The sequence below is a fragment of the Aedes albopictus genome, chromosome 3 (genome assembly GCF_035046485.1).
Source record: "Aedes albopictus strain Foshan chromosome 3, AalbF5, whole genome shotgun sequence".
Taxonomy (NCBI): Eukaryota; Metazoa; Arthropoda; class Insecta; order Diptera; family Culicidae; genus Aedes; species Aedes albopictus.
In genome coordinates this window covers 222,036,135-222,063,273 of record NC_085138.1, presented here as the reverse complement: position 1 = coordinate 222,063,273, position 27,139 = coordinate 222,036,135, and the positions used below count along the sequence as shown (strand labels likewise).

General features: G+C 41.0%; 1 protein-coding gene across 4 annotated transcripts in view; it reads right to left on the bottom strand.

Moving 5' to 3' along the window:
* LOC109424545 (tubulin-specific chaperone cofactor E-like protein) overlaps positions 1–27,139 on the bottom strand; it is a 74,567-nt gene continuing 47,428 nt past the window's right edge. For 3 of the 4 annotated variants that reach the window (XM_062859066.1, XM_062859064.1, XM_062859065.1), the window contains exons 2-9: positions 21,759–21,876; positions 13,893–14,022; positions 13,310–13,821; positions 13,056–13,148; positions 12,875–12,974; positions 12,601–12,785; positions 12,402–12,533; positions 1–752 (exon numbers count right to left, since the gene is read on the bottom strand). In XM_062859066.1, the coding sequence (XP_062715050.1) occupies positions 563–752; positions 12,402–12,533; positions 12,601–12,785; positions 12,875–12,974; positions 13,056–13,148; positions 13,310–13,821; positions 13,893–14,022; positions 21,759–21,871 (1,455 nt within the window). In that variant the 5' untranslated portion in view covers positions 21,872–21,876 and the 3' untranslated portion in view covers positions 1–562. Of the gene's footprint in view, positions 753–12,401; positions 12,534–12,600; positions 12,786–12,874; positions 12,975–13,055; positions 13,149–13,309; positions 13,822–13,892; positions 14,023–21,758; positions 21,877–21,965; positions 21,991–27,139 lie in introns of those variants that run through there. The other variant, XM_062859063.1, reaches the window with a different exon arrangement.

Here is a 27,139-nt window from a genome sequence, read left to right as displayed (position 1 = left end):
TTCCTTTCAATTGCCATATTATTCATTACCTTTGAAGATTATTACTATCTTCTCCTCTTACCTTCGCATTTTACAAGTATTTCTCATCACAATCATTGAATTCGTACACATTAAAAGTGGACTCGTGACTTCAGTTCTGTTCCCATTCTCGCTAAGACATCATCCACCGTTCTGTGTACGCTTGTTACTCTGTCTAACCGAAGACTACTTTTACAACTGCCAATATTGTCTCAACAGTCCTTTTATCTGATTTATACTTCTAGGATACTAATACGTTAGTATAGTACGGGTTGGAATTGTGCAATTCACACTGGGGGTATACGCATAAATTATTAGGTCGTTAAATTACGTTTCAATATTACGCACTACAGCTATTTTAAGCGCTTTGTAAATTGTGAGAAAGACGTATATAGTAGCTGCATGATAAGTCATTAATTTGATTGCATCGTTACAAAGTAACAATGGCAGTCCAATCGTCTTGTTTATTTGTTACTGTATTTTCTGTTCCAGAAAAGAAATGAATCCAGTCCGCTACAGATACGTACGTACGGCAGTTTTGCAGCTAATGCTTTTGATCGATGATGATTTCGTCGCCGGAGCGAATATTGTAGCTGTACAGTCGCTTGTGGGGATATTTCATTTCCTCTAGGCCCTGCAGGTCGCGCAGATCTTGATCAACGTAGAACAGTCGCATCTTTGATGCTGGAAGCCCGACAATTCTCTCCAAACGGGACTTGAGGTCCACTACAGTTCTGCGAAATAGAAAAATAATATACCAATGAAGCTAGAATAGAAGAAAGTTTAAAACCTGAAACTTAATATAAACAGTACTTAGGGTGACGAAGGGTATTATCGGCAGGTTTGTTCGCTTCGTCATGGGTTTTTTTTGTTGGCCGAATTGCCTGAAGTTTGGGCATATAACTCAGCTTGGTTGGGAAGGATTTGCCGAAACTGCCGAAAATACGTAAGTTCCTCTATATTCGTTTTTTTTAAATTATTATTGTGCCACAAATATTTGCAGAAAGCAAACCAGAATCGGGTTCTTGTTGCAGTGGCGCTTAAGCCTAGGCTTTAAAGCCAGGACACATGGACAAATGCCTGTACCCCATCCCAGGAGAAGAGACCCCAACTATAACGGAATGCGCATTATCCTTCTTAGCTGCACCACTTCCAATGATTTCATGTTCAAACATCATTCCCCTACACCGAAACGGTTGGTACGGTTGTCCCCGTTTCTTCCTTCATTCGATTCAAAAAGGTTTGTCAATCATGTCATTCATAAGTGGATGAACTGATTGTCTTATATTTTTGAATTTCAATTCTATAGTCTGCACAGTGTGCTTGGCCATTATAATATTTGTAATCACATCTATGATATGCTGCAAATATTAATGCTGACAAGAAAATATCAGAAGAAATTTTGATATTTCCAGGATGCTTTTCAATACTGGCTGTGAAAGCACTAGAAAAGAATAGAATTATTGTGCCACAAATATTTGCAGAACCGATTTTGTGTAGACTGACGGTGGAACTAAAACGCCTCAGTGCTTACAATATGCGAATCATTATCGACACAAGCCAGTGTTAAGGTGAAATGGGAGCGCGTCCAGGTGCATTTTTGACTCGCATTTTTGAGAGCACCAATCTCGTCATCCACAAAAAGCCCGAAAACGAAAATGCTACTCAATGTTTATCACGAGTGAGCAAGGCAACTAACTCATTGCTTTTTCAGCTCTGTTTGTTGTTTAGATGACGAGATCCGTGCTTTCGGTATTTGCAAGGCAGCCATTGTGACGGCCATCTTTGGATTCGCTCATATATGTCCTTAAACTAACAAAATATAATACGGTGGATACCTAATCGATAAAAAAGGTAGGGACAATCCAAACTTGCGCACACATATGAACAAAGATCAATTTCGACCATTTGTTGGGTAAATAAATTATTAAGGGAGGTTATTCAGGGGTCTATGCAGTATCAAGTGGTGTTCCACAGCGTAAAACAGGAAATGCAGTTAGACTAGTTTTTTGTACAATAGAACCATTCGCTACCGTTGATAGTGGCACTGACGCGCCGCCGTACTAGGTCGGCACCGTCTTGAGCCACGTTTATCCTGATGGTTCGGAGCGGTCAATATTGTATGCTCCACAATCCTTGAACGGGGGCTTAAGCGATAATATTTGGAGTCCGGCGGTTTTACCATTACCTGTGAAACCGTTCGGTTCCAATATTTACTTGTTGGCTCCACCACCAATCATTTTGCCCAATTTTTCCCTATTAAAAATATACGTAATGGAACATACACACTCATTAAATTTTGATGCAAAACACGAATGAGTGCGTGTTCCGCTTTCACATCGTACAAGGTGGATGAGTGCAGATTCAATTCGAGCAGTTTGAGCTCGGGAAAAAAATAACAGCCCTGTTCAAATTGAAATCGCCCACAGATGGTGCTACAATGAGAGGATGGACAAGCATAAAATTGTAACATGAATGCCATATTGGAATATTATGTTTAATGGCATGTTATAAAAGATGGGGGCTTGGATGATTTTAGCCTCTTTTCTAGTTGTGATCCTCAAAAGGAATTGTTAGTGCGCGCGTGTGTTAAATGTTATTTGTTGAGGTCAAATTTAATCCTCAGTTTTGGTGAAACTTTTTATAATTTTTGTGTTGTTTCTTTAATTTAGGATCTTATTTGTCACTAGTAAAAACAAAAACAGAAAATGTAAATTCAACTAGAATAACGAAAGTGTGTTTAATTCAAGTTTAAAAACGGTTAGTTTATGAACTATTAAATAACAACCTACAACTAATATGTATAATTAAATCTAGATAAAACCTGTGTCATTACACGAACAAAGAAAACTACGAAGACAAACGAGTTAAAATAACAGAAAAAGGTAATTATTACTTATACTAAAGTGAAAAGTGAGGTTAGGTTCAGTGGCGTCATTAGGGTACTAATCCGTGGTGGTTAGGTCCATGTTACGGGCCTTTTTCTGCTTGTGCTTCTTCCTGAGTTTCCACCAGGTTAATAACGGTGAAGATGTGTCTGGAACATTCAGCGTGCCAAGAGTGGGACTCACCACGAGTTGTTCCCAAGCTGCGCCCAGTGGAGAGTTTGCATGTGTAGTTCCACAGCAGCCATTGTTCATGAGAGGATTTACATCTAATTTCTTCAGACACTGGAAAGGTCGTTACGCTCTCCAGCAAACAACCGCCAAATCCCTTTCGAATCCACATCGATCGATGCAGAATCGGTCACCTACATCAAGTTCCAGATCCGTAGTGAACCAGTAGTACCACCAGTTCAGCATGCACGTATGTACCCTAAATCTGTGACGTCACAAATAACACCATTGTAAATAGAACTTGCCTCAGGAGTAGTCCCTATAGGAAAGAGCAACCCTGAGTTGTAAGATTTTTCACCATCCTTGTTACGTGTTCCGGGTTCACAAAGGAACCACCAGGCCTCGCCTTTTGTGGATCATTGCTTGTTGTATACCCCCCCCCCCCCCCCCCTCTTTTATACTGGTCAGTTCTGAGCCTGTACACCTCTGTCGGCAATATTCATGTAATTTGCTCCTGCTTGGATTGGTCATTCATCGCTTTGTGGGTGTGTTAGAAATGCCTTCAACGACCCTGAAGATCCCTATCCCATGAGCTTCCGAGTTACACCTGTTCGGAAGATCATTTATGCTGTTCACGGGCAAAGAACTTCTGAAGCCAGTGGCGTAGCCACGGGGGGGATTTTAGGGTTAAAACCCCCCCCAGAGCCAAAATTTCTGGAACAAATTTCCAGTATAAAACGCTTTGTGACGAAAAAATTTTTCGGCTGCGCCGCTATCTTGAACCTACGGCTCAAATTGAGTGTGCATTTTTACGAAATGTGAGTGTCAAATAAAAATTTATATTATTGAACATTGAAAACCCCTCCCAGAGCAAATTTCTGGCTACGCCACTGTCTGAAGCAAATCCTATCAGAAGGTTCTTCCAAAAAAGTCAACACTAAAAATGCAGCACAACGCGACTTAATCGACACCAAGGTTTTTATATATTGTAAGGTTGAACATGACGTTTAGTTTGTGGAGAAAAGCAGAGGAAGCGTAATTTCAAAGGAATTTGAGGTGGCGGGGGATTTGTTTTCAGAATTTCTCACGGTGAAAAAATATTGGCCGCTCAGCCAGTTTTGACATCTAAGACTGCCTTAGAATATGTAAATACCTTGATCGACACCATGCAAAAGCAGGATGGAAACATTGGCAAGCGGTCAAAACCTTGATGCGCTATCTTCGTGGGACATCAGCAAACAAAATTTAGCACACCAAGCAGGTAAATCCAAATATCATCGGCAATTGTGATGCATGAGTGGGGTTCGTAAGTCTTCTAGTATTCAGCAATATTTTCATGGCGTAAGAAGGAGTGATATCATGGTCCTGTAAAAAGCAACCTACAGTGGCATTATCGACATATGAGGCTGAATGCCACTATCGGTAGCTGTAAAAGAAGCATCTTAGTGGAGCGGCATGTCCAAGCAGTTCGGAGGATCAGTAGGTCGGCTCCAGAGGCATGTTGGGAAATTTGTGCCAAAGTTCGGAGGATAGAAACCAATTGAAATCCGGCGTGATAATCAAATTTGAATGAAAAGAATGGAGGATATTGGGTTTCTCATGAATGTTTAGACTACTGTGATACTTTGAGAATCTACTGAATCATTATTTCCCAGCAACAATTCACACTAATTTTGATTAGTTTGATTGTTTGTTTGCCTGTTGTGCATCCGATGCCGCGTGACAGGACTCAACCAAACTTGTAAACATTGGTCACTACGAAGTCGTGTGCAAAATTCGATTGTGAAATTAATGCGGGCCGAGTCTAAATGGGTGTCAAATGTCGTAATATAACCCGCGTACGAAACAGATTGACATAAGACATCATTATTAACGCATTTGTCCTAAAGTTCACGCGGCTTATTTCCACGTGCTTATTCTTAAAGTGGTTTGGTTTCGGATGGACCAAAGAAAAACACAAACACGGATTTAATTCAGACAAAATATAAAAACGTGTATTAACTCTCGCGGGTTTCTTTTAATATTGGGTTTCTCATTAATGTTTAGACTGCTGTGATAATTTGAGAATCCACGGAATCATCATTTTCCAGCGAAATTTCACACTAATCAAGCCTGTTTTGTTTACCTGTTGTGCATCCGACGCCCCTGTCTTGAACTCAACCGAACTTGTGCATGCCAGCCGCTGCGAAGTCGTGTGCGAAATTCGACTGTGATGATAATGAATTTCGGCCGAGTCTAAATGGGTGCAAATGTCGCAATAATAACAAAACATCATGACAGTTACAGTGAAGTCCCTTGTATAGCGGACAAGATAAAAAAAACAGTCAAGGCTCCATTTCATGTACCTCTGGTTGCAGTGGTTGTACATCTCAACACCCCTGCTCAAACGCAGCAACCGTCCAGTCCAATCTTGGAACACATTTGCCTAAACGTATTCTTCGGAAGACCCTTGGTCATGATGTCGGCCTGTTGCTCAGTAGTGCGCACGTAGTTGATCTGGATCGTTCCTTGTTGCACCAAATCTCTCAAGAAGTGGAATTTTGTGTCCACATGCTTGAGCCTTCCGTAATCACGAGAATCCTCCGCAATCCTGATGGTCGATTGATTGTCCTCGAACAGTTGAACAGGCACAGTAGGTTTCTTCCCAAGATCACCTAGTAGACGTATCATCCAGATTGCATGGCAGGCAGCCGTGCACAGCGCAGACAGTTCAGCCTCGGTTGATGACAAAGAAACTGTTTGCTGCTTCCTGGTTATCCAGCCAACTGTACAGCCAAACAGCTTGAACACGCATCCTGTGACCGATCGACGATCGACCAAGTCATTGGCCCAGTCTGCGTCGGAGTACACCATCAAAACCGGAACATCTGCATCCACCTGATATACCAGTCCAACCTCCAACGAACCTTTGATGTATCTCAGCACTCGCTTAAGCTGCACCCAGTGGACCTCGTTCGGACAGCTTTGAAATTGGCTGAAATAGTTAACTGTTGCTGATATATCCGGCCTGGTTGTTAGTGAGGCGTACATCAGACAACCGATAAGCTCACGATACGGTTTCGTAGTCCTCAGCTCCTCTACGCCCTTCCGCAGACGTAGCTTGTTCTCCATAGGCGTCGATATTGGCTTGCACTCGAACATCTCAAAACGCCTCAGCAACTCCTCCAAATAGTTTCGCTGGCTTATCTTCATTCGTCCTTCTTTCAGGTTCCGCTCAACTTTCATTCCAAGAAAGTGTTTAATGTCTCCTATGTCCTTCATTTCGTATTCCCTCGACAGGAGCCACTTCACAGTTTCCAGCACTTTCATTGATGAGCAAGCCAGCAATATATCATCAACATAAAGTACTAGTATCACTTTCTCCAAACCTTTTCCTCGGACGTAAAGGCACTGGTCATTGGCACTTCGTACAAATCCCAGTTTCTCGATGAACTTGTGGAATTTATCGTTCCACGCCCTCGACGACTGCTTCAATCCATACAGCGAACGATTGAGACGACAATATAGCCCAACTAACAATTGCAAGTCACAAACAAGCAAGCATACTGAATTGTTGCTTAATAATGGTAATGATAGCTGAACTAAAATTATGCTCAACACATAACTGTTGAAATAATTTTTCAATTGAGAAAATAGTCAATGTTCGACTTTCCTCAACGGTATCAACAATGATAAATTAAAACACTTTTCAAAAGTTTAACAAGAAATTTATTCGACTTGCATTGATTCTTTAACAAAAGAGTTTAACAAAACATTTCTCTGCATCTTATTAAGCTGATGTATCGATAAGCATATGCTCCTGAACAATGTGCTTTTCACTTGTCAAATAAACGCCTTCAGCCCGTCATTGTTTGACTCTTGGTTTGACTCGGAACTTTGTTCGGATTATGAGATAAATCATGGCCAAAACTGTTTAGACAACCAAATTATTAAAGACCCAAAACTTTAAACGAATCACATAAAATAAAACAGAATAGAATTATGTAGCTTAACATTGAGTGCCAAGTGATGAAATCAACGTAAAAATGAGGCATTTATTTATTATTATTAGTCCGTAACAAGATATCTTGTACCTTGATTATTATATTTTTATCTTCCGCAGCAGTTTGATTGTACGAGACGCTTGATTCGATGCATTTGACATTTCAGTGCTGTCGTGTTTACTGAATATTGTTCCCACAGTCACCTAGATAATCAAACAGCATTCAGAAATTGACACATTTCAAGTATACATAAACAACCTTATGCACTATTTATTGAACATAATATCAAGATTCCATGACAAAAGCATAAATAAAAAAATTGCTTGACGGATCTTCGACTCAGCATGAGTAGATTACCTGAACAGATGCTGTAAATGCACCATGTCCAAGACCATACCGCACCACATATTGTCATATATTTTTAAAGATCGATATTGAATAATAAAAATAAAAACATATTCATATTGCAATTAGTTCGTCTGGAAACAATATCTTCAATAAGAACCAACACTTTTTGGCCGCATTCAGTACAAGTTTTCTCACCGTGCGATGAAAATACTGACAGCGAAATCGGAATGGAAAACACGTGTTTTGGGCTGAACAGCTGTTGAAGTATAAGGCGTTGTTCAGTTGATTACCACGTGCTATGCTAATTCACCACTGCTGAACACAAGTTCAGGAGTGATCATTATTGAGTCATGGGAAGATTATGTTTTGCTTTGGGTGCTGCATCTCACCATCTCTAGGATGGCGCAGATAGGAAGGCATGCGGCTGGCAATCGACAGGTCTCGAGTTCTAATCCGGATTAAGGTAATTTTATAAGTAATTCTTATTTCATAATAGGTGTTCTCAACATGAGAGCAAATAATTACTCTCGTGGGAGTTCAACATTTTTGCATTTTATTTATTTTCAGTCATTTTTACCAATGCTTAATAACAACTTTCTTGTACATTTGTAAAACGCTTTGTACAACAAAAAATTAAGTTGGTGCACAACATGATGCTTTATAACTTCTCCAAATTTGTGTGAACAAAACCCGAACATAGGTTGTACGTAAAAATAATTCAAATGTTATTCAACATTATGCTGAATTAATCCGTCATAATGGTGCCTGTTAAATGAGTGATTGTTAGTTGGGAGCTCCTTCCCCTGCTGAAATCCGTCAGGCTGCACCATATAAATCTCTTCCTGCAATTCGCCGTTTAGGAATGCAGTCTTTACATCCATTTGGTGGATGTGCATTCGATCCTGATTAGCAATTGCCAAAACTGCTCTCAGAGTGTCCAGCTTCGCTACAGGCGAGTACGTCTCCGTGTAGTCAAAGCCAGGCTTCTGGCTGAAGCCTCTCGCCACCAGCCTTGCCTTGTACCGGTCAGGCTGCCCGTCAACTCCTCGTTTGATCGAAAACACCCACTTACAGGTAACCGCCGAACGTCCTTTGGGAAGCTTCGCCAATGTCCAAGTGTTGTTCCGCTTCAACGAGTCCATCTCTTCATCGATCGCAATCTTCCACTGCGGCCAATCGTCGCGCTTCTTCAGCTCAGCAATTGTGCTCGGAATATTGTCCACAAAACTCATTGCGTTCAAAGCGAAACCAGCACACTCCATTTCGAAGTCCTTGTGCCATATTGGTGCGGCACGCTTGCGTTGTGGTCTACCTTCACCAGTACGTTCATCCCCAGATTCGTCAGCTTCATCGTCTTCGACAGTACTGTTGTACTCCTCTTCCTCGGATGTCGAATGCCTCAAGTACTCATCATTTTCTTCTTCAGCGGCTTCCGCAGCATCCGTTGCTTCTTCGTGGTCATCTTCCGGTTTTCTCACTCGAAAATAGTCATCCGTAATCCCGCCGTCGATATTCCGTCCGGAACACTCGCCCGTTTCAACAAAATCGACGTCACGAGCAATGATGATACGCTTTTTCACCGGGTCCCAAATGCGATATCCGTTGTGCGAGTATCCAACGAAAATCCCCTTCCAAGTCTTCGCGTCCAATTTCGTCCTGTGCTCCTTCGGTAGATGAACAAACACCTTGCTCCCGAACGCCCGAAGTTTCGACACATCCGGCTTCTTGGACTCCCACAGCTCAAAAGGTGTCTTCTTCACGTCAACTGCGCTCGTCGGACTTCGGTTCGTCAAAAACGCCGCTGTCTGCACTGCTTGACCCCAGAAACGTTTATCGATACCACAATCCTCCAGCATAGCTCTTGTCTTCTCAACCAGTGTACGGTTCATTCTCTCGCTCACCCCGTTCTGCTCCGGGGTGTAAGGAACCGTCCACTCTACCTGGATTCCCTTTTTCTTACAGAAACGTCAAATTCTTTACTACGGTACTCACCGCCGTTGTCGCATCGCAGGGTTGCGATCTTCACTCCAAACTTGGCGGTAGCCAGCGCTTCATATTGCCGGAAGTATTCCAGCACCTGGTCCTTGGATTCCATGAGATAAACCATCGTGAAATGGCTCCAATCGTCCACGAACGTTACGAAATATTTGGCACCATTCAACCCAACTGGTGTCACGGGCCCACAGACGTCCGTATGCACTCGCTCGAGAACACGTGACGAACGTCTACCCTCACCGACCGAAAAGGGTTTTCTGGTTTGCTTTCCGGCAATACACGGTTCACACGCGACGGTATTGTTCTTCATCGAACTGTTCTTCCTCGGAAGTCCCGACACCATATCGTTTCTCATCAACTCTTCAAGGCTTTTATCGCTCAGGTGCCCAAACCGACGATGCCACAGTTCCAGGTCTTTCCGAACACGACCGCACGTCAACAGAGAACTCGCACTATGCCCGACCGATTGAAATTGCAGTTCATACAGTTTATCCCGACGTTCCGCACACGCAACGATTTCGGAGTCACGGTATATCTTCACTTTTCCCGCTTCGAACACAATCTTCATCCCAGCACGTTCAACTTTTACCACCGAAAACAGATTGCAACGAAGCTTCGGTACGTACAACACCTCTTTGATTGTGCAATCAATCGTTTTATCACCGATCACTGAAACTACTTTCACAGTGCCACTGTGCTTCGCAACGATTGTTTCGCCATCCTTTGCCACTGCGATTTCCACCGGCTCTTCCAGTGGCCGAAGCTCCGTGAACAACTTTCGATCGTTGACCAGATGATCCGATGCGCCGGAATCCAGATACCACCGGACACGATGGCCACTCCGCGATTCCACACCACCACTGACACCAACAAAACAAACACTGTTATCACTTGCTTCCGAGAAATTCGCTTTCGAATTCTGCTGCGGCTTCCGAGACGACTTCTTTTCAGGGCAGTCCACTTGTTTATGGCCCTCTTTCTTGCACCCATAGCATTTAATCTTCTTCTTGAACTGTTGCTTTGATCCGGAAAATGCGGCACCATCGTCCTGGGAGAACGATTCCACACCTATTCCGCGGCGCTTAACCTCCTCGTCCAGCAAACGGCATTTAACAAATTCGAGACTGAGATTATCCTCTGGCATAGTCTCCAGAGCAGTTACCACAGTTGAGTACGACGGCCCCAACGTCAGCAACAGATGGCACACGATATCGATTTCCTCCATCGCAGCGCCGGTGTTCCGATAATCTCTGACCAGCCGATCGAAGCGCAGGAAATGCTCCTGCAGAGTGCCACTGCCGAAACGCAAACTCAACATTTCCCGTTTGAGATGCATTCGACTGGCAATGCTCTTCCTCTCAAACACTCGCCGAAGGGCATCCCACACTTCCTTCGGGCTTTTCTTCTCCTGCACATATTCTAGCTGCGAGTCATGGATCCGGGAGATAATTAATGATTTGCACTTCCGATCCTTTTTCTTCCTCTGTTCTCGCAACTTCGTTTTCCCCGCTTTCACATCCGCACTATCACTAGCTAGGGTAATTGTTCCCATCGTTGTGGTAGTACCTAATGTTGCGGTAGTGGCAATTGAGCACTTTTTCGACTGAAATGTTACCAAAAGGTATTTTTAATAGATGTATAGTGCTTAAATTATGAGATTGCACCATTTGTTTGCTTAAGATTTGCCCAAAACCCTATTTAAAAAAAAAATTTTCCTTAATGTGTTTGCTGCTGTGTTCCTATTGTTGCGGTAGTGTTCCTAATGTTGCGGTATCCCATATGATTTCAATGGGATACCGCAACAATAGGAACCAAATACCGCAACATTAGGAACAAATACCGCAACATTAGGAACATAATGTTCTTTCAAATAAAAACGAATAAAATGTTCATAACAACATCAAAGTGGCAATATTTTGTTATTTTCCCGTAGATTAAGGATGGATTTTATTATTTTCAATTGAATCCATGTAAAAAGTTTGCTCGGGGCGATACAATTGTGGTTTCAACATGATCCCAGTGCTTAACTCCTCCATGATCGGATCAATTACCCTAGTTCCTTCAGTTCGTCGACATCGTCAATTTCCACTTCCACACATTCCAGCAGGTCGTGCTCCTCGAGCAACACCTGCATCCGGAACTTCCAAGCGTTGAAATTGCTGCCATCGAACAGCGCCAAATGGTAGCGCTCACTTTGTCCTTCCTCTACCATCGTACCAAGCACTTTCGTCCGTAACACTACCGGAATCGAACTGGGTCCACAACCTAAAGTGGTTTGGTTTCGGATGGACCAAAGAAAAACATTAACACGGATTTAATTCAGACAAAATATAAAAACGTGTATTAACTCTCGCGGGTTTCTTTTAATAATAACAAAACATCATGACAGTTACAGTGAAGTCCCTTGTATAGCGGACAAGATAAAAAAACAGTCAAGGCTCCATTTCATGTACCTCTGGTTGCAGTGGTTGTACATCTCAACAATTCTTTGACAAATATACGTATTTCGACTACCACTTTTAATCTTCCTCAGTGTCAGTTATTACTGACAACGCTGTTTCGATAATCTTCACGTATGTAATGGAGATACCTGGTTATTTTAGTCGCTCTTGATCGCATCATGGTGGTTACTAATACTGTTCATATTTAATGACGGAGAGTTTTAGAGCACGGTCGAATTGATATTTCCAGCTATAAGGCTGTGAGACGGCCAAATCGACGAGGCATTTTGTTGCGACAATCCACCCAATGTCTCCCAGGTTAATCTTTATATCGTGACTTTTACATCTTTGTTGAACCCACCAGGAGTTGAACCCAGACACCCTTGATCACCCACATGATCTTGCTGAATAGCTACGGGTTTGCAAGCTACCCTTGCCTGTGACACTGTACGTGCTAAAATATTCGAAACTGATGATAACCTCAGCTTCTATTGACTACAATCAGCTTATTTTAGGTATATGTACATCTTTTGCTCTACTCAAAATAGTCTAATATCTACCTATAAACATCCACCGATCGTTCCTCGCTGGTGTCTCCGTATGTGAATGTGATCTTCACACGTCTCTCGGGCCTCAAATCAATGTTGACCAGCGGATCCAATTTACCATGAACAGCCACCAGCTCGAAGTATCTAATCATCAATCAACAAATTAAGCAATCATCGAACCGTTAACAAACTCACACACACTCCAATTTACCTGTCCGGTCGATCGCTTTCCGGCTTATCGAGGTAATACCGTATGAAGGATCGTTCCGCGTCCTCGCGCTCTACCGAACCGATCACGTCGCCTCCGTTGAGAATGTTGATCTTGGGCAGTCTGGCAATCAGCAGCTGTCGCCGTTCGTGCTCCGTCGAATCACATTTGTCCCACAATGGCCAGCACTGTGCATGAGTTATCGAAGTGATTATGGATTAATAAAATGGCACACTATTATTGCTGGGACATTATGTACAGTGTACACCACAATTACCTGCACGCGGAGGTTTTTTAGCACAGGAAACCGCGCTAACCGATCGATGTCGTCCCATGAATCGATCTTAGCGTTGCTCAAATTCAGCAGCGTCAAGTTCCTGCGGACAAAAAAAAAACAATAATTGAATTAGGCGACCTTGCATGGATCGATTGGGCACGGTATAGCTAATGATACAAACTTGAAATGTTCATGACTTTCCGTTTTCGTTGGCGGGGAAGACGTTGAACTGCTGTGCTCCTCATCGCTATTGTCTTCAGGTGGGCAAAGCGACCTGTTGAAGGGTATCAAATTACGTTAATAGGGGGTCATAATCTCATTAGCTTTGTGCATGATTCTATGGGTAATCAACTCTATTTTGTTAAAAATTGCCAAACATTTAAAAATTCAACAAATCAAAAACATTCTTAGATCATGGACCATCTTGATACTCACTTAATAGGACAATCTGCTAACACCAAAGCTTCCAGGTTCGGAAACAGCCGTCCAACTCGACATATTTCACTCCATTGGCTAATATGATTCCCGGTGAGATGTAGCTTCTTGACGCCAGGATGCGCCTCGGTTTTCTTATACAAAGAACATTCGGATGCACTACGTTTCTGACCACGACTAGAATGGGTTTGCTCTTCTTGTTGGCATTGTTGGCAGGTTGTATCATCACAGCACGATTCGTCGGTGGTTGTCTCGGTTTCATAGCCATCGTCCACGATGGTATCAATCAAGACATGGGTATATTCATTCAGGCTTAGATGAAGTTCTTCCAGAACCGGGAGCAATCGCAGCAGGGTTTCCACTCCATACCACTCCAGTTTTGTGTTGTTTAGCACCAGGCTTCGAAGCCGATCCATTTTACAAGGTGGTGACAACTCGATGGGCCCTCCCAACCGGTTCAGGCTTAGATTGACAAATTCGACACGGGGCATGTGCGATAGTATTCCAAAGACCTGAGAATCGAGAGGGACAGGACCGATATGGGCTAAAACATGAATTAATGGAAAAATTGAAACAGACTTACTTCTTCCCAATTTTCCAGTTTGTTCTGGGCTAGATCCAGTTCTTTGACGGTGCAACATTTTCGACGCAAGTCTTCTGGTTCTCCTGCCTTATCGATGTTACAGTCATTTAGAATTAGTAACTCGGGAACACTATTGAATGAGAAAATATAAGTTAAAGAAATACGTTCACAGTTAAATTAAATACTAATGAAATAATTTCATATGTAGAAAAGAAAAACTCGAATGCACACAATTGTTTCAATATAAATCAAGTCAATTTGAAAAGTTTATTTGAGAATCAACTAAGTTTGATTTTTCGTTTTAGGTAGGGTTTCATGTGAATTATCCTTGGTCGTTTATTGCGTATATTGAGAAAAACGGTGATACTAATTGAACTAAGGGACTGGAGCAAATTTAAGCTAACGCAGTGACCATCACACTTCATCAATTTTTCAGGGTTCATTTGCCTTGTGTGGTTGTCTGTAGCACAGCCTTAAAGATACATCTCCAAACACATCGAAAACTGCAGCTCATTCACCGAAATAGCGGTCTTGTTCAAGGTTGCCATAAACGATGACATTCACAGCTTTTAGCTCCAATTTTCCTACAATTTACATACCGCCACCACTTCGGAAAATATATTGATGGAAGAAGCCTCACGGTAAATGAAGCTAATTTGGGGGAAGCAATTTTGCTGTTGGATCTTCACTTAGCTTAGCGGAAAAAAACATCTGAGCAACTCGGAGACGGCGAATTCTCGTCCGGTCATGGGACAGTTTCAAGTGGCATAATGATCTAGTTGAATAACGGTAATTTGGAGGCAATTTCAGCAGGCTTCGGGGGAGTTTTCGCGTGTTTTAGGAGAATTTTAGAGACTTTCAGGACTTCAGGAGGGGTTTGAAAAACAGCATATGAAACTCTCTACAGCACAGCCAAACAAAAATTAGCTATTGGACTGTCTCAAACGTAAATTTATGTGTTTCATACAAATCTTAGGCCACTGACTCCGACGTTTATCATTTAAATTAAGGAATAGCTCAAAATTGTGATGTGCTGGAGCAAATCTGAAACCGAATTCGTGAGTTTGCTTTTGAGACAAAAAAAAAATGTTTTGCTGTGTAATGAATAGAAAAAATCCTATAAATGATCCAAAACTACCAATTGCGGGAAAAATCCCTTGAGTCATCTCTGAAGAAATCTCAATAGTCCCTGAGAGCTTCCTGGAGGAATCCCTAGAAGGAATATCGAATGGATCCTTGGAGATATCATGAAAAGAATGTCGTACTAATGTCTAAAAAAAAATCGCGGAAGAAATTCCCGATCCTGGGGTTCCGGGGAGAAACCGCTATAGGAAATTCTGGAAGAATCAATGGAGGAATCGTGTGAAAGATCTCTGAAAAAATTGCTGAATGAATCCCGAAGGAAAGCTGAAAAAATCTGCTGGAAAGCTGAAAATCCTACTTGGAATTCCTGAAAGAATTCTTGTTTGAACTGGATGAAACCCTTTAAGAAGCTGGGAGAAACCTCAGGCAGAATCCTGGAGGAATCTCTGATGCAATAACGGGTATAAACCATGAGAGAATCCCGGGAGAAATCCCTAAAGGAATCCCTGGTGGATTGCCAGAAAATACCCTGAAGGAATTCCTATAGGAGCCCGAGAGTAAACAATTAGTGGGCCCCGTGAGGAATCCTTCAAGAAAACCCGGGAAAGATTCCGAAAGGATTCACGGGGGTAAATTACGGACGGAATCCCGGAAAAATGCGGGAAGAAATCATGGGATAAACTAATGGGTTGGGAGCGTTCGATTTTAGGCGCTGTCCATAAACTACGTAGACTTATTTTTGGCCATCTCAGAACCCTCCTCCCCTCTCGTAGACTTTTGTTCATACACAATTTTCGAAATTTATATGAAGTGTAGACAAGACCCCCCCCCCCTTTCCCCTAAGAGTCAACGTAGTTTATGGACAGGCCCTTATGGGATAGTTGATTTTTTACCACTTTTTTGGTCTTCTATACGGCGAGCACGAAATTATTGCAACATTTACAACTGGCTGAAACTTTTTCCCTGTGGACAGAAATTAATCAAATTTTGTACAGTTACACTTTGAAGTATAAAGTTTATATTCTATAAATTGCTTAGTCGGGTGGTTTGTTACGGTCAAGATGGAAATGATTAAAGTGAATATGAGTGATAAAAATGTGTACACTCCAAGGAAGCTCCAGAGCAGTTACATCTTGCTTTTAAACAAAATATGCTGCAAGATTGTAATTCAACCGTCTTAAAAGTGAAAAAGAAGTCCAAAGATTGGTTGACTTTGAAGCACAAACGCGGAAAAGAATAAAAAATCGAAAAATATTTAAAAATGCGGGATACCACAATTCTCAAGCTCTTATGGATGGTGTTAAGCGAATGTGCCGAGAATTTTACCATACTAAATTTTGTCCCCAATTACTGTTCCAGTCTATGTAAACTGAAGTAAATCTTCTATATATAAAAATGCAGTGGCATACGAGGGACCACGCATAACTTGCGAACGAAATGTCCGATTTTGGTCGTCTTAGTTTTGTTCTGTTAGTTTTCACCCAAGGAAGGTTTATGAGGTATAAAACATGGAAAAATCAAGAGTTTTTGAAACTTGATCTGCCACACATTTTGACCGGGGATTTGGTCTTGGCTAGAAACGTCAAAAAACGCAGTAGGCAAGACAAAGTTTGCCGGGTACAGCTAGTAGTGTAAGGGAGGTATTTTGGACCACTTTAGAAAGAGAACACTTTAGAGATGAACAATTCAGCGAAAAAAGAAGGTTCCCACTTCTAAATATGGATAATTTCAGTAGGCATTACGTAGAGCAACATGTTTTCTGTCGAAAAAGGCCAAACAGAACTCGAAATTGTTGTAGTAAATACAAGAAATATCAAAACTCCTGAAGGATCTCGGGCTTCTATTTTGGACCACCTGACTTTAGTTTGGACCACCAAGTGCACATATTTTGGCCCACCAAATTAAACTTCAATTGATTGATGAAATGAAAGCCACCTCAGCAAAAATTTAAACATTGTTAAAACTACGTGAAGTTTACATCTTTTCTATTCATTTTTTAATGCAGGGAACGCTTAAAAATTACGTAACGGTAAAAACAATGAAATTTTGTTGCAATTGCCAGTTTTTACGCATTGTAGTACACTGAAACCTCCATTTAAGTCGATGCATGGCTGATCGAAAATAGTTTTTACCGTACAGGCAATGACAAAACTATAGACTTTCATATTTTTTTAACACTTCGCATGACAAAGGAGATTTGTCAAAAAATATAAAACTGTATAATTTATTCATTACCTGTACGGTAAAAATTATTTTCGATCAGCCATGCATCGACTTAAATGGAGGTTTCAGTGTATGATGTTTCATAAAAAATTGTTACGCAAAACGTGTATTTATTAATTATTGCATGACGTAAGTCACCATGTATAAATTACGTAACGCTTCATAGGAAGTGTGAAAGTCTAGTGATTTTGCTGAATATAAAGGCGTTCCACACATATCAAAATAAAGTAATTTGAATGGTACGTAATTTGTCAAACATACATTAGATAAAACATTGTCTCAGTCATCAACTAATTGCCGAGAAGGACAACTTTTCTAAACTGGATGACTGAACAACTGAAAACTTCAACTTGTTGAAAAGTTGTTCGTGCACAAATCGAATCGAAACGAAATAACTTGGCGAAAAGTTGTTAGAACAAATCAAGCCCACAACAATCTCATTGTGAAATAAACGTATAACAACCCAGATTACGGGAGGCCCCAACTTATTCTATTTATCTGTTTTCAAATTACATTACATTGGCATGAATGTTTTCTCCCTTTGAAAGGAACTGGAGAGATGTATCTGACAGGTGGTCCAAAATATGTCTCTACATCTGATTATGTTGAACATATTTTGGTCATACCTCAAACCATCATTTTAGTAAATATTATCGCTCCACCGAGGTTAAGAACAGTTTATTTTGAGTTCTTACATGGCCCTAACTACATTCACATGAAATAAATATTTATTTGTAAAATTTAATACCTCTTCGAAGCCGACTACAAATTTGTCACCTTCTTTGTTTTTGGTGCTTTTCCGTGCGTTTCATTGGAAGAGAAAACATTTTTTCTATTTTTGATACTGAACAGCATATTTAACTGACATCCAAAATAAAGGTCATCACATAATTGAATACTTTACGTGTTCCAATAAAAATTTACCAAGATTTAGTAGAGATTATGTGATGAATATCATAAAACTCCCTAGGTGGGCCAAAATACCTGCCCGGTCCAAAATACCTCCACTACCCTATATGTATAAAACTGCCCTGTAATCCTGGTTTGTATCCGATGAATACATGAAATACATGCTGTCCCGGCAAACTTTATCTTGCCAAGCTGTGGTGTTTTGACAACTGTTGAGCTCATAACGTCACCGCACTCTAGATTGATTTAATTTTGATCATGCTGAATTTGTTCCCGGCTTATAAAAAATCAGTATTTTCACAATTTTCATACCTTTTTAAAAGATTTTCGTAACTTTTTCTGCATATAAACACGGCCACCATGAATACGCATCAAACCCTGCATAAGTCATCCTAATCGGTTCACCCGTTCGTGAGTTTTGTTGCCTCAAAGGGACTTTAAACTCATTTTCATATATATAGATATATAGATAGATAGATAGATAGACTAGCGGTCCCGGCAAACGCCGTTCTGCCTGCCTACTGAGTTTTTTGACATGCAGCACTGAAGAAAAATGCCCCGTAAAACGGAATTTCAAGCTTTCTCGGGTCGATTTCCCTGAATATTTTTTCGTACGAACACGTCGGAGCCACTAATGTAACACTGAAAGAATGGTGTAGATCCGTTGTCCCGTTTCCGAGCCTATTCGTGACATACAAACACCATTCTATTTTTATTTATATAGATAACGATGTTGCAATAATTTTGTGTTCGTTCTTTACAGAGGTTAATCGATGTTATCGTTACCTCTGGAGAAGACCAAAAAGTGGTCGAAACGTTAAGCAAAACAAAATAGTATCGTTTGATTTACTCGAGACTGCTTAGCCGTTTCCGAATTATAACATGGGATAAACCCTTGAATGAATACCATGAGGAATCCTAGAAGAAATCCTTGAATGAGTCCCTGAAAAAGTCCAGGATAAATCTCTTAAAGAATGTCCGGAAGAATATCTGAAATAAGGAGTCCCAGGAGGATCAATGAAGGAATACTGGAAGGAATCCCGGGAGATATATCTAAAGGAATCCGGAAAAATCCTTGAAAGAATCCCCTGAATTGATCTTGAAAGATTTTTCAAGAAAACCCGGAAAAATCAACGAAGAAATCCTGGGACTCACGAAGGAAGCTGCAATATAGGCTGTGCTCTTATCGGGTTACCAGAAAACACATGAAACACACAACATACACATTAGCGTGGTTCAAAAAATCGTTTTTACGCCACACCGCTTATTCGATTCATAACGAGAAAGTTTGTCTTTTCCCAAAATTTGATTTCATTTGGTTTAAAACTGAGACTGCACAAGCCCTTCAAAGTTTGTATAGAAATAACTATGAGAAAACGATGTTTTCCATTCAATCGACCGTAGCATATCCCCAAGTGCCCTAGAGGGTTGGTTGACCATTGATACTCCTAGGGCACTTGGGGATATGCTACGGTCTATTGAATGGAAAACATCGTTTTCCCATAGTAATTCCCATACAAACTTTGAAGGGCTTGTGCAGTCTCAGTTTTCAACCAAATGAGCTCAAATTTTGGGAGAAGGCATACTCCTGAATTTTTATTAAACAAACTATTGAGAACTACATAGGACCGCGTCAAAATCTCACGAAACTGGCGTTCTCCTGAAATTCTTGTGGGAGTTTCTTAGATAATCCCTACTGGGATTCCTATAAGAGTTTCTTCTGGAATACATCTAGCAAATCTCAGGGTGTTCTTCTAGGTAATCTCTAGGGATTCTTTCAAATGTTCATTTGGGATTACTCAATGGGTATCTTTTGGAATTACTGCTAAAATATTTCTGGAATATGCATGAATTCCGCTTAGTTAACTCTTAGAGTTCGTACATATTTTTGTAAGATTCAAGGTTTCTTTTGAGATTTCTTCAGAATTACTTTTGGGATTCCTGAATGGTTATCTCTGAAATTCCTCCAAGAATATTTCCGGGATACCTCTAGGAAATGTTGTACGATTCTGCTCAATTATTTCTTGCAACACGTTGAGATGCTCAATTAGTGCCATTTGAAATTCATAGATAGGTTTCTTCTCGGTGTCATTTAACATTCATTCACATGTGATTCTTTTACGTAATCTTTAATGATTCCTCCAAAAGATTTCTTGGGAACTCTCGAATGGTTATTTCTCTAAGTGACATTGATGGTGTTATTGATATTCGTCAAGCTAACGGGGATGAATAAACCTCGGTAAAAATCTCCCCATAATGAACAGTTAATATCAATTAATAATCTAGAAGCAGGGATGAGAGCACTCACTTTCAAAGAGTTACACTCACTTGCTATTTTCTCAGCTCAGAAGCGTGCAATAAAAAAACTATATATGGACGACTTTTACCTTGTGGATTGGTCCAAAACTTTTCCGAATTGCGTAGGGGTCGCACACGAATCCTAAAGTCGTGACAGAGCTGTGGGACTCTCCACGAGGTGAGTGTAATTTACATTCACCTCGTGGAGATTTGCTTTCGGAGCTCCCTCATAACTTTGGTATGCGTGTGCGACCCCTGCTCTATTCGGCAAAGTTTTAGGCCAAATCACAAGGCAAAAGTCGTCCTTACATCGTTTCTTGATTGCACGCTTTTGAGCTGAGAAAACGGAGAAAACTGTAAGTGAGTGTAACTTTTTGCAAGTGAGTGTTCCCATCCTTGTCTAGAAGGAATTTCGCTTTCTTTGAACTTCTTCGGGAGTTTTCTTCGAAAATTCATCATGGTATTTTTTTTTATTTTTTGGCATTCCGCAGAAACATTCTCAAGCGGATTATGCACAAATTTAGCTAGACCATTTATTAGGCCAGTTAAGTTATTAAATAATAAATAATTTTTAAAATCAAGAATTTTCTACGCTGCCCAGGGCACAGAGTGCCATCATGCACTAGACTTATTAAGAACTTATTAAATACTTATTTATATGTTGAATATGAGACTATATCCTATTAGAAATGTAAAACCAAGAAGATCAAGATAAGTTTTTGAATTGCAATCTCAATACATACAGTATATACTGCTTTAAATGTTTTCTTTTTAAAAGTAACCCCCGCAAAGCATTTAAAACCCATAGCTCAAAATTAAAATCCACCCAATACAATGCAACACAGATCATAGCACGTTAACTCCCCCGCCCGTGTGGAGCTCTGCTGCCGTGATTGCACGGTTGGTATACGGTCTCCTCCGCACTCAAAACAGCGAGAGCAAAACAAAACGCGAAAACCATATGATATAAGAGCCGCCTATCATTAGCGCGGCTGCCCACCAAAACGCGATCCGCGAACGAGGTAATTGTGTTAGTGGATCTGCTGTGGTCGGTTTTGTATAGTTCACGCCGCTGCTATTAGAATAGATTGTACAAATGATCCAAGCCAAACCTCGTCGAAGGGTCACATTCTTTACCAGTCGTCCGTCGCTAATGATTTCACTTTTTTTCTGTTCACGCTCGTGTTAAGCGGCGTTGGGTTGATGGGGTAGTGTGATATTTTGTCGTTCTTTTTCGTGATATTGTAAGGTCATGCGGCACGAAATAAATCGCTTTGGTTGGTATATTGTTTAGTAGGTGACGGGTGTTCAATGTTTCGCAGGAAATAGTACGTACTCATTATGATGGCTTACCTCAACCTAGGCGGCAACTTGGGTACAAATATCGATACGAGTGCCTCGTCCAATTTGTCTCTCTGACCTCCGAAACCGTATTTTTCCTCCAAGGCTTCCAGTAGAGTTGGCATTTTGGCTGTAGAAAAAAAGAAGAACGTCAGAAAGCGGTTGCAAATGAATTAACGTTGTGACGGATCGGCTCATTTGTGCGCTGAGACAAGACACCTTGAAACATTGGAGGCCTCCAACTCAGCTTGAATGGTTTTAGTGGTTTTGTTTCAACGACGCGTCGTCGATTGAAGCTCAGTCTGAGCCGTTACACACTTAATTTTGAGTATAGGTATGTCAAAATTTACCGGAAGGAACTTCACATTTTGTAATTAAGGTGGTAAGGAATGAGCCTGCTATGCTGCTATGCTAGTATTTATCATTTTTAATAACAATTATGAACAATACATTAAGAAAAGTCTGCGAGGAGGGCGGTAAGGACGTGGTCTATCAATGCAACCTGGAAGTATCGGAGACAATCCTATAAGGAAATCGTTTGGAGATACCCAGACGGCGGCAATCCGACTGCCAGCTGCACGGTCAGAAAATTCACACAAAACTGAGCTAAAGTGGGACAACTCAAAATTGAGTAAATTTTTTTTCCAGCGCTAGCGCTGGCCCAAGTGTGAAAATCTCATCAGTTTAAGCTGTATAATATTCTTGCTGATGTGAAGAATATTATACGGCTTAAATTGGTTGGATTTTTGTACTTGGGCCAGCGCTATCGATGGAAATGCAATTTACTCATTTTTTGAGCTGTTCCAGTTTAGCTCAGTTTTGTGTGAATCTTACTCATTTTAGAGTAACTTTTTCTTAGCGTGTGGCTGAAACTGGCCAGATCAAAGTTGGATGGTCGGTGTGCTTGCTGTGACTGGGCTCCTCGAGTTACCAATCAAATGGAGAGGTGTTTCAGGTGCATGGAGTTTGGTCACAAGTCCAGAAACTGCAAGGGCCCAGACAGGTTCAAACTGATGCTTTGGGCTGCCTATAATCGCATAGTTGACGTAAGCGCCACTGTAGTTTTCAACACACTTTTGAAATTTTAACAATAATTAATGAAAAGTTTATGATTTTTGTTCACGTTGATATCTAGCTAGTGATTAGATCTTGTGCTCTATTGAATAAAACTAGTCATAATTATGCACATTTGATAATTATTAGCTTGTGAGTGCTGTCATTGTCGATGGTGGTTACGTCAACTATGCGATTATGGGCAGTTGCATGTCGGAGGCAGTGTCGCGAAGCATCAGCGTACAAGTCACAAAAAAGCTGATAAACACCAAGCTTGTATCACCCTGTCTCTGCGGTTTCTGATTCGCTCTCTCTACAGTCGCTAACACCAGAAAGACAGAATCCCATCATAGTCACCCGGTCACCCTTGTTTTGCTACAATCATCCTGACTTGGATACGGCTCATGTGAGTGTCATGACTCTCTCCGTCGCCTCAAGCAGATGCACGCGCAACAGCATGTAAAACTATGCATGTGTATTATCACAAGCACGGTACTACGTCATAAATCCTATTCGTTTTGCATAGCTCAGTTTAAACGCACACATTGAGCGCACCACGCAGTTCGCCCTGGCTATGGCATACGCTCTCACTTTGCCCGTTATGCATCGTTGCTCAGGGAGATTGATTCTCTCGCAACCCGCCTGAAGCATACTCAGCAACTGCTATCGCTGCAAAGCTGCGAAGGGTGGAACCCACAACATGTTTGTCATTGCAGGCGTGACATGCTTGCTGGTTCGTATCACCTTGGGAAGGGTGACTCCAGAAAGCGGTTCAAGTGATTGTCTCGTGATGGTCGCGATTATTCGCAAGACTGGTCGGAGGACGAAAAAGGCCATACGTCGGGAGGCTATGAATGCCCAGCTCTACAAAAAGGCGGAGGCAAGCTAACGATGTTGCAGATAACTCAAATGAAAGTGAAACAGTCGACAACATAGACGAAGTGTGATGTTGCGATCATTGCATAGTCGCATTGGGTTCCTGTTGAAAACGGTAACTGGGTGGCGGACAGAGCTTAGAAGGGACGAATGACCTTCGGGTAAAACTCCCTCGACCACAACAATAGAAGAAAAAGGACAGAGCTTAGATAGTGGAAATACAGGTCGTGGGTAGTTTCTCTATCCAAGAAGTGATATATCACGGCTTTGAGGTAGCCAAAATTAATGGAATGTTCTTCAAGGTGGAGGCAGTTCGGATTCCGGAAAAGAGTCTCAACAGCGGTGTTATCCAGACAGTCGTGTATAGTGCAGAGAAGGAATCATCCACAGGAGGAAATCACTTTTGCACCGTGAAAAAAAAACATTTTAACAACAATCAAATGACGATTACGGCGGGGTCGCCACACGGTTCCGTTCTAGGTCTAACGCTCTGGAACGTAATATAGATTGGGGTTGAAATCGTTGGATGCGCTTACAATGTCGTGTTAACTATAACTGAGGATACGCTAGAGGAGTTCGCGATAATGACGGTGGAGACACTGGATACCACTGAAGCGTAAATGACAGCAGCAAAACTACAGCTGGCCCATCATAGGACGGAGGTAGTGCTAGTTAGTAATCCTACATTATAGAGATCTGCGGAGGCGGCCATTGTGAGCCAATCGTGCAGAGAGAACTGTCAAAGTGTGAGCCAAATGAACATGCTTATCGTTCGTAGGAAGGCGTCGTTTGAACGGTATTGCAATCGGAACTAAATAAATTAAAATTATTTATTTTTAATATCGAGATATTGGCGGCATATGTATGTTTAGTAAAAAGATAAAAATTTATTAATTCTGCTTTCAAAAGCTCATGCTTATGACGACACTTTTGTTGCTGAACTTGTCGAAAAAACTTCCATTGCTGCTTCTTGCCTCACTTCTGCCGATATGATTAGCGTAACACTTTTGCAATGAATTTCAGATTTCTTCGATTGCTCCGCTATTTCAACAAAATTTTGAAAAAAAATCTACCATAATTAGAAAATGTAAACAAAACAACTTGAACCGCAAAGAAGTCACGCACAAAGTTTGAACATCTAGCTTTGTAGCAAGTGTTGGCAGCTGTTGTAAACAAAACAAACAGCGTTGCCGAATCGACGTATGTAACTTCCGCTCATCTCTATGTAGAGGATTTCTAGTGCTAGTGAACAACCGGGAAGCTGTTCATCTAATAAACATGAATGCCGGAGAACACGAAATTGCAGCCCGCGCTGAAGCGCCTGGTCAACGACCGAATAAATTTCAACGGATATGTCGATTACGCGAAAAGGCGCCAAAGGCTGTCAACGAGATGAGTGTAGAATTAGCATTTAAGTTAAAATACACAGAAATAAAAATTAAAAAAAAAAATGTCAACGAGATAGCAAGGATCATGTCAAATGTCGGCGGGCAAGGAGCAGCAAGAGGCGCCTTCTGGCAAGCGTTGCTACCTCAACTCTGATGTGTGGAGTAGCGGCCTGGGCCAGCGCTCAACACAACATGGCCATGTGGGTCGCAAGCGCCTACCGAAGGATTTCATCGGAGGCAGTATGCGTTATCGTAGGGATGAAACCCATTTGCATCACCCTGGCCGAGGACGGAATACTAGGAACGCGAGAAGCATGGACATAATCGACTCGTTGATTAAGTGGCAGAAAATGGAGGCTGGCTCATCCCGAATGTGTTTGCGTTCGTATTGAGAGGTGAACTTCCATCTGACGCAGTTCTTGCCCGGGTACGGCTCCTTAAGGATATATCTGCATCGATTTGGTCACTCACCTTCGCCTCTCTGTTCAGAGGGCAGAAACGTAGAAGAGGCACCGGAGCACGTCGTCTTCAAATGCCGTAAATTCGAAGAAGCTCCGTTATTGAATAAAAAAAAAAATCAAAAACCAATAAATTAGGAAATATATCCAGTTTTGCTTTCACCTACAAAATCATATTTTTAACGATCTCCAAAATTTGCAAGTTTTTTTTAAATCACGACTAAAAAGTGATAAAACATGCGACTTTAAGAAATCATGACTATGCGTCATGATTTCATGACTATGCAACATAATGTCATGACGAAAAATACGATTATCATAAATATTTCTCAAGGCGAATGACATATCCTTTTTTAACCGGAAAATCCGCATTTATCTACTCTTAGCCGTTGTTAAGCGCTGCTAACTAAGAAGCAGTTAGACGCGGTTAACGGCGGCTAGCAACGGATAAATGCGGATTTTTTCGGTTAGCAAAGCAAGTGTCGTTCCCCCTGATATTTCTAACCCTTTAAATAACGACACACAATCTTCTTCAGCCATAAGTTGTACAAACAGAACGGCGTAAAAATTCACAGGCGTTAATACAAACCTATGAAGTCATTTGTATTTTTCCATGCATGTTACGATTGGCTGTGTTTCGTGATAAGTTTTCTTCAAATTTTCAAAAATGTAATGAGCCATTTTACGAAGTGACAATATTGATGATAATGATATTGATATTCACGTGTTAGGATGCGAGCTCCTGTCAAAACTTCATTCATAAAGTCGGCTCGTAAAATGGACTATTATCTTAGAATTCTAAACTAATTATCCACATTACACCTGTAGTGTAGGCCGTACGTTATTTTGCAAAAGTTGAAAATGTGAATAGCCATACGATACAAAAATCATTTAATGATTGTTTCAGTTAAAAAAAAGATCGTATCAAAATTTGAAGTCCGTATCTCAAGGCTAAGTAGTCCCTCAAGGGACCTAAAGTTCTTATACATTTTATTTGTTTCGACGGGAAGATACACGATGCTCAGAATTTCGATATCTCTACTCGTTTGTAAGGTATTTGGAAAAATTGAGATTTTCTTTGGGTCTAAAAAAAATGTTAATATGTTCGTGTTTCTATAGGTTTTTGTCAAAAATTCAAAAACGAGTAGATAATAACACTCATGATTTAAACAATTTTTATCATGGTGCTAGATCCGATCTTCTTAAACTTTTTCAGCTTGCGAACCCTTGTGATTAAGTTTCAAATAAATACATTGCATTGCTTTCATAGGTTTTGATATACATATGTTACATTGCACTTTTTTACATTTTTTTCAAATTTACAGTGCACATTTCGATTTTTAGAAAAGTTAAGGTGCTCAAGTGTTAAGTTTCAATAAACTCTTAGTATCAAGAATTTGAGATTAGTTTGCAATTTGTTTATGCAACATTACCCACACGACAGAACACCACTGGGGTTCTCTCACACATTTAAGATGCAAAAAACACAAAACTAATACAAAGTCTTTGACAATTTTATGCTTCTGCAGAACTTGGAAAATTTCCGAAATCAAGCCACGCCGGGGCCCGTGGTTACACGTTCGCTTCATAAAAAAAGACACGGACATCGTCTTCACCC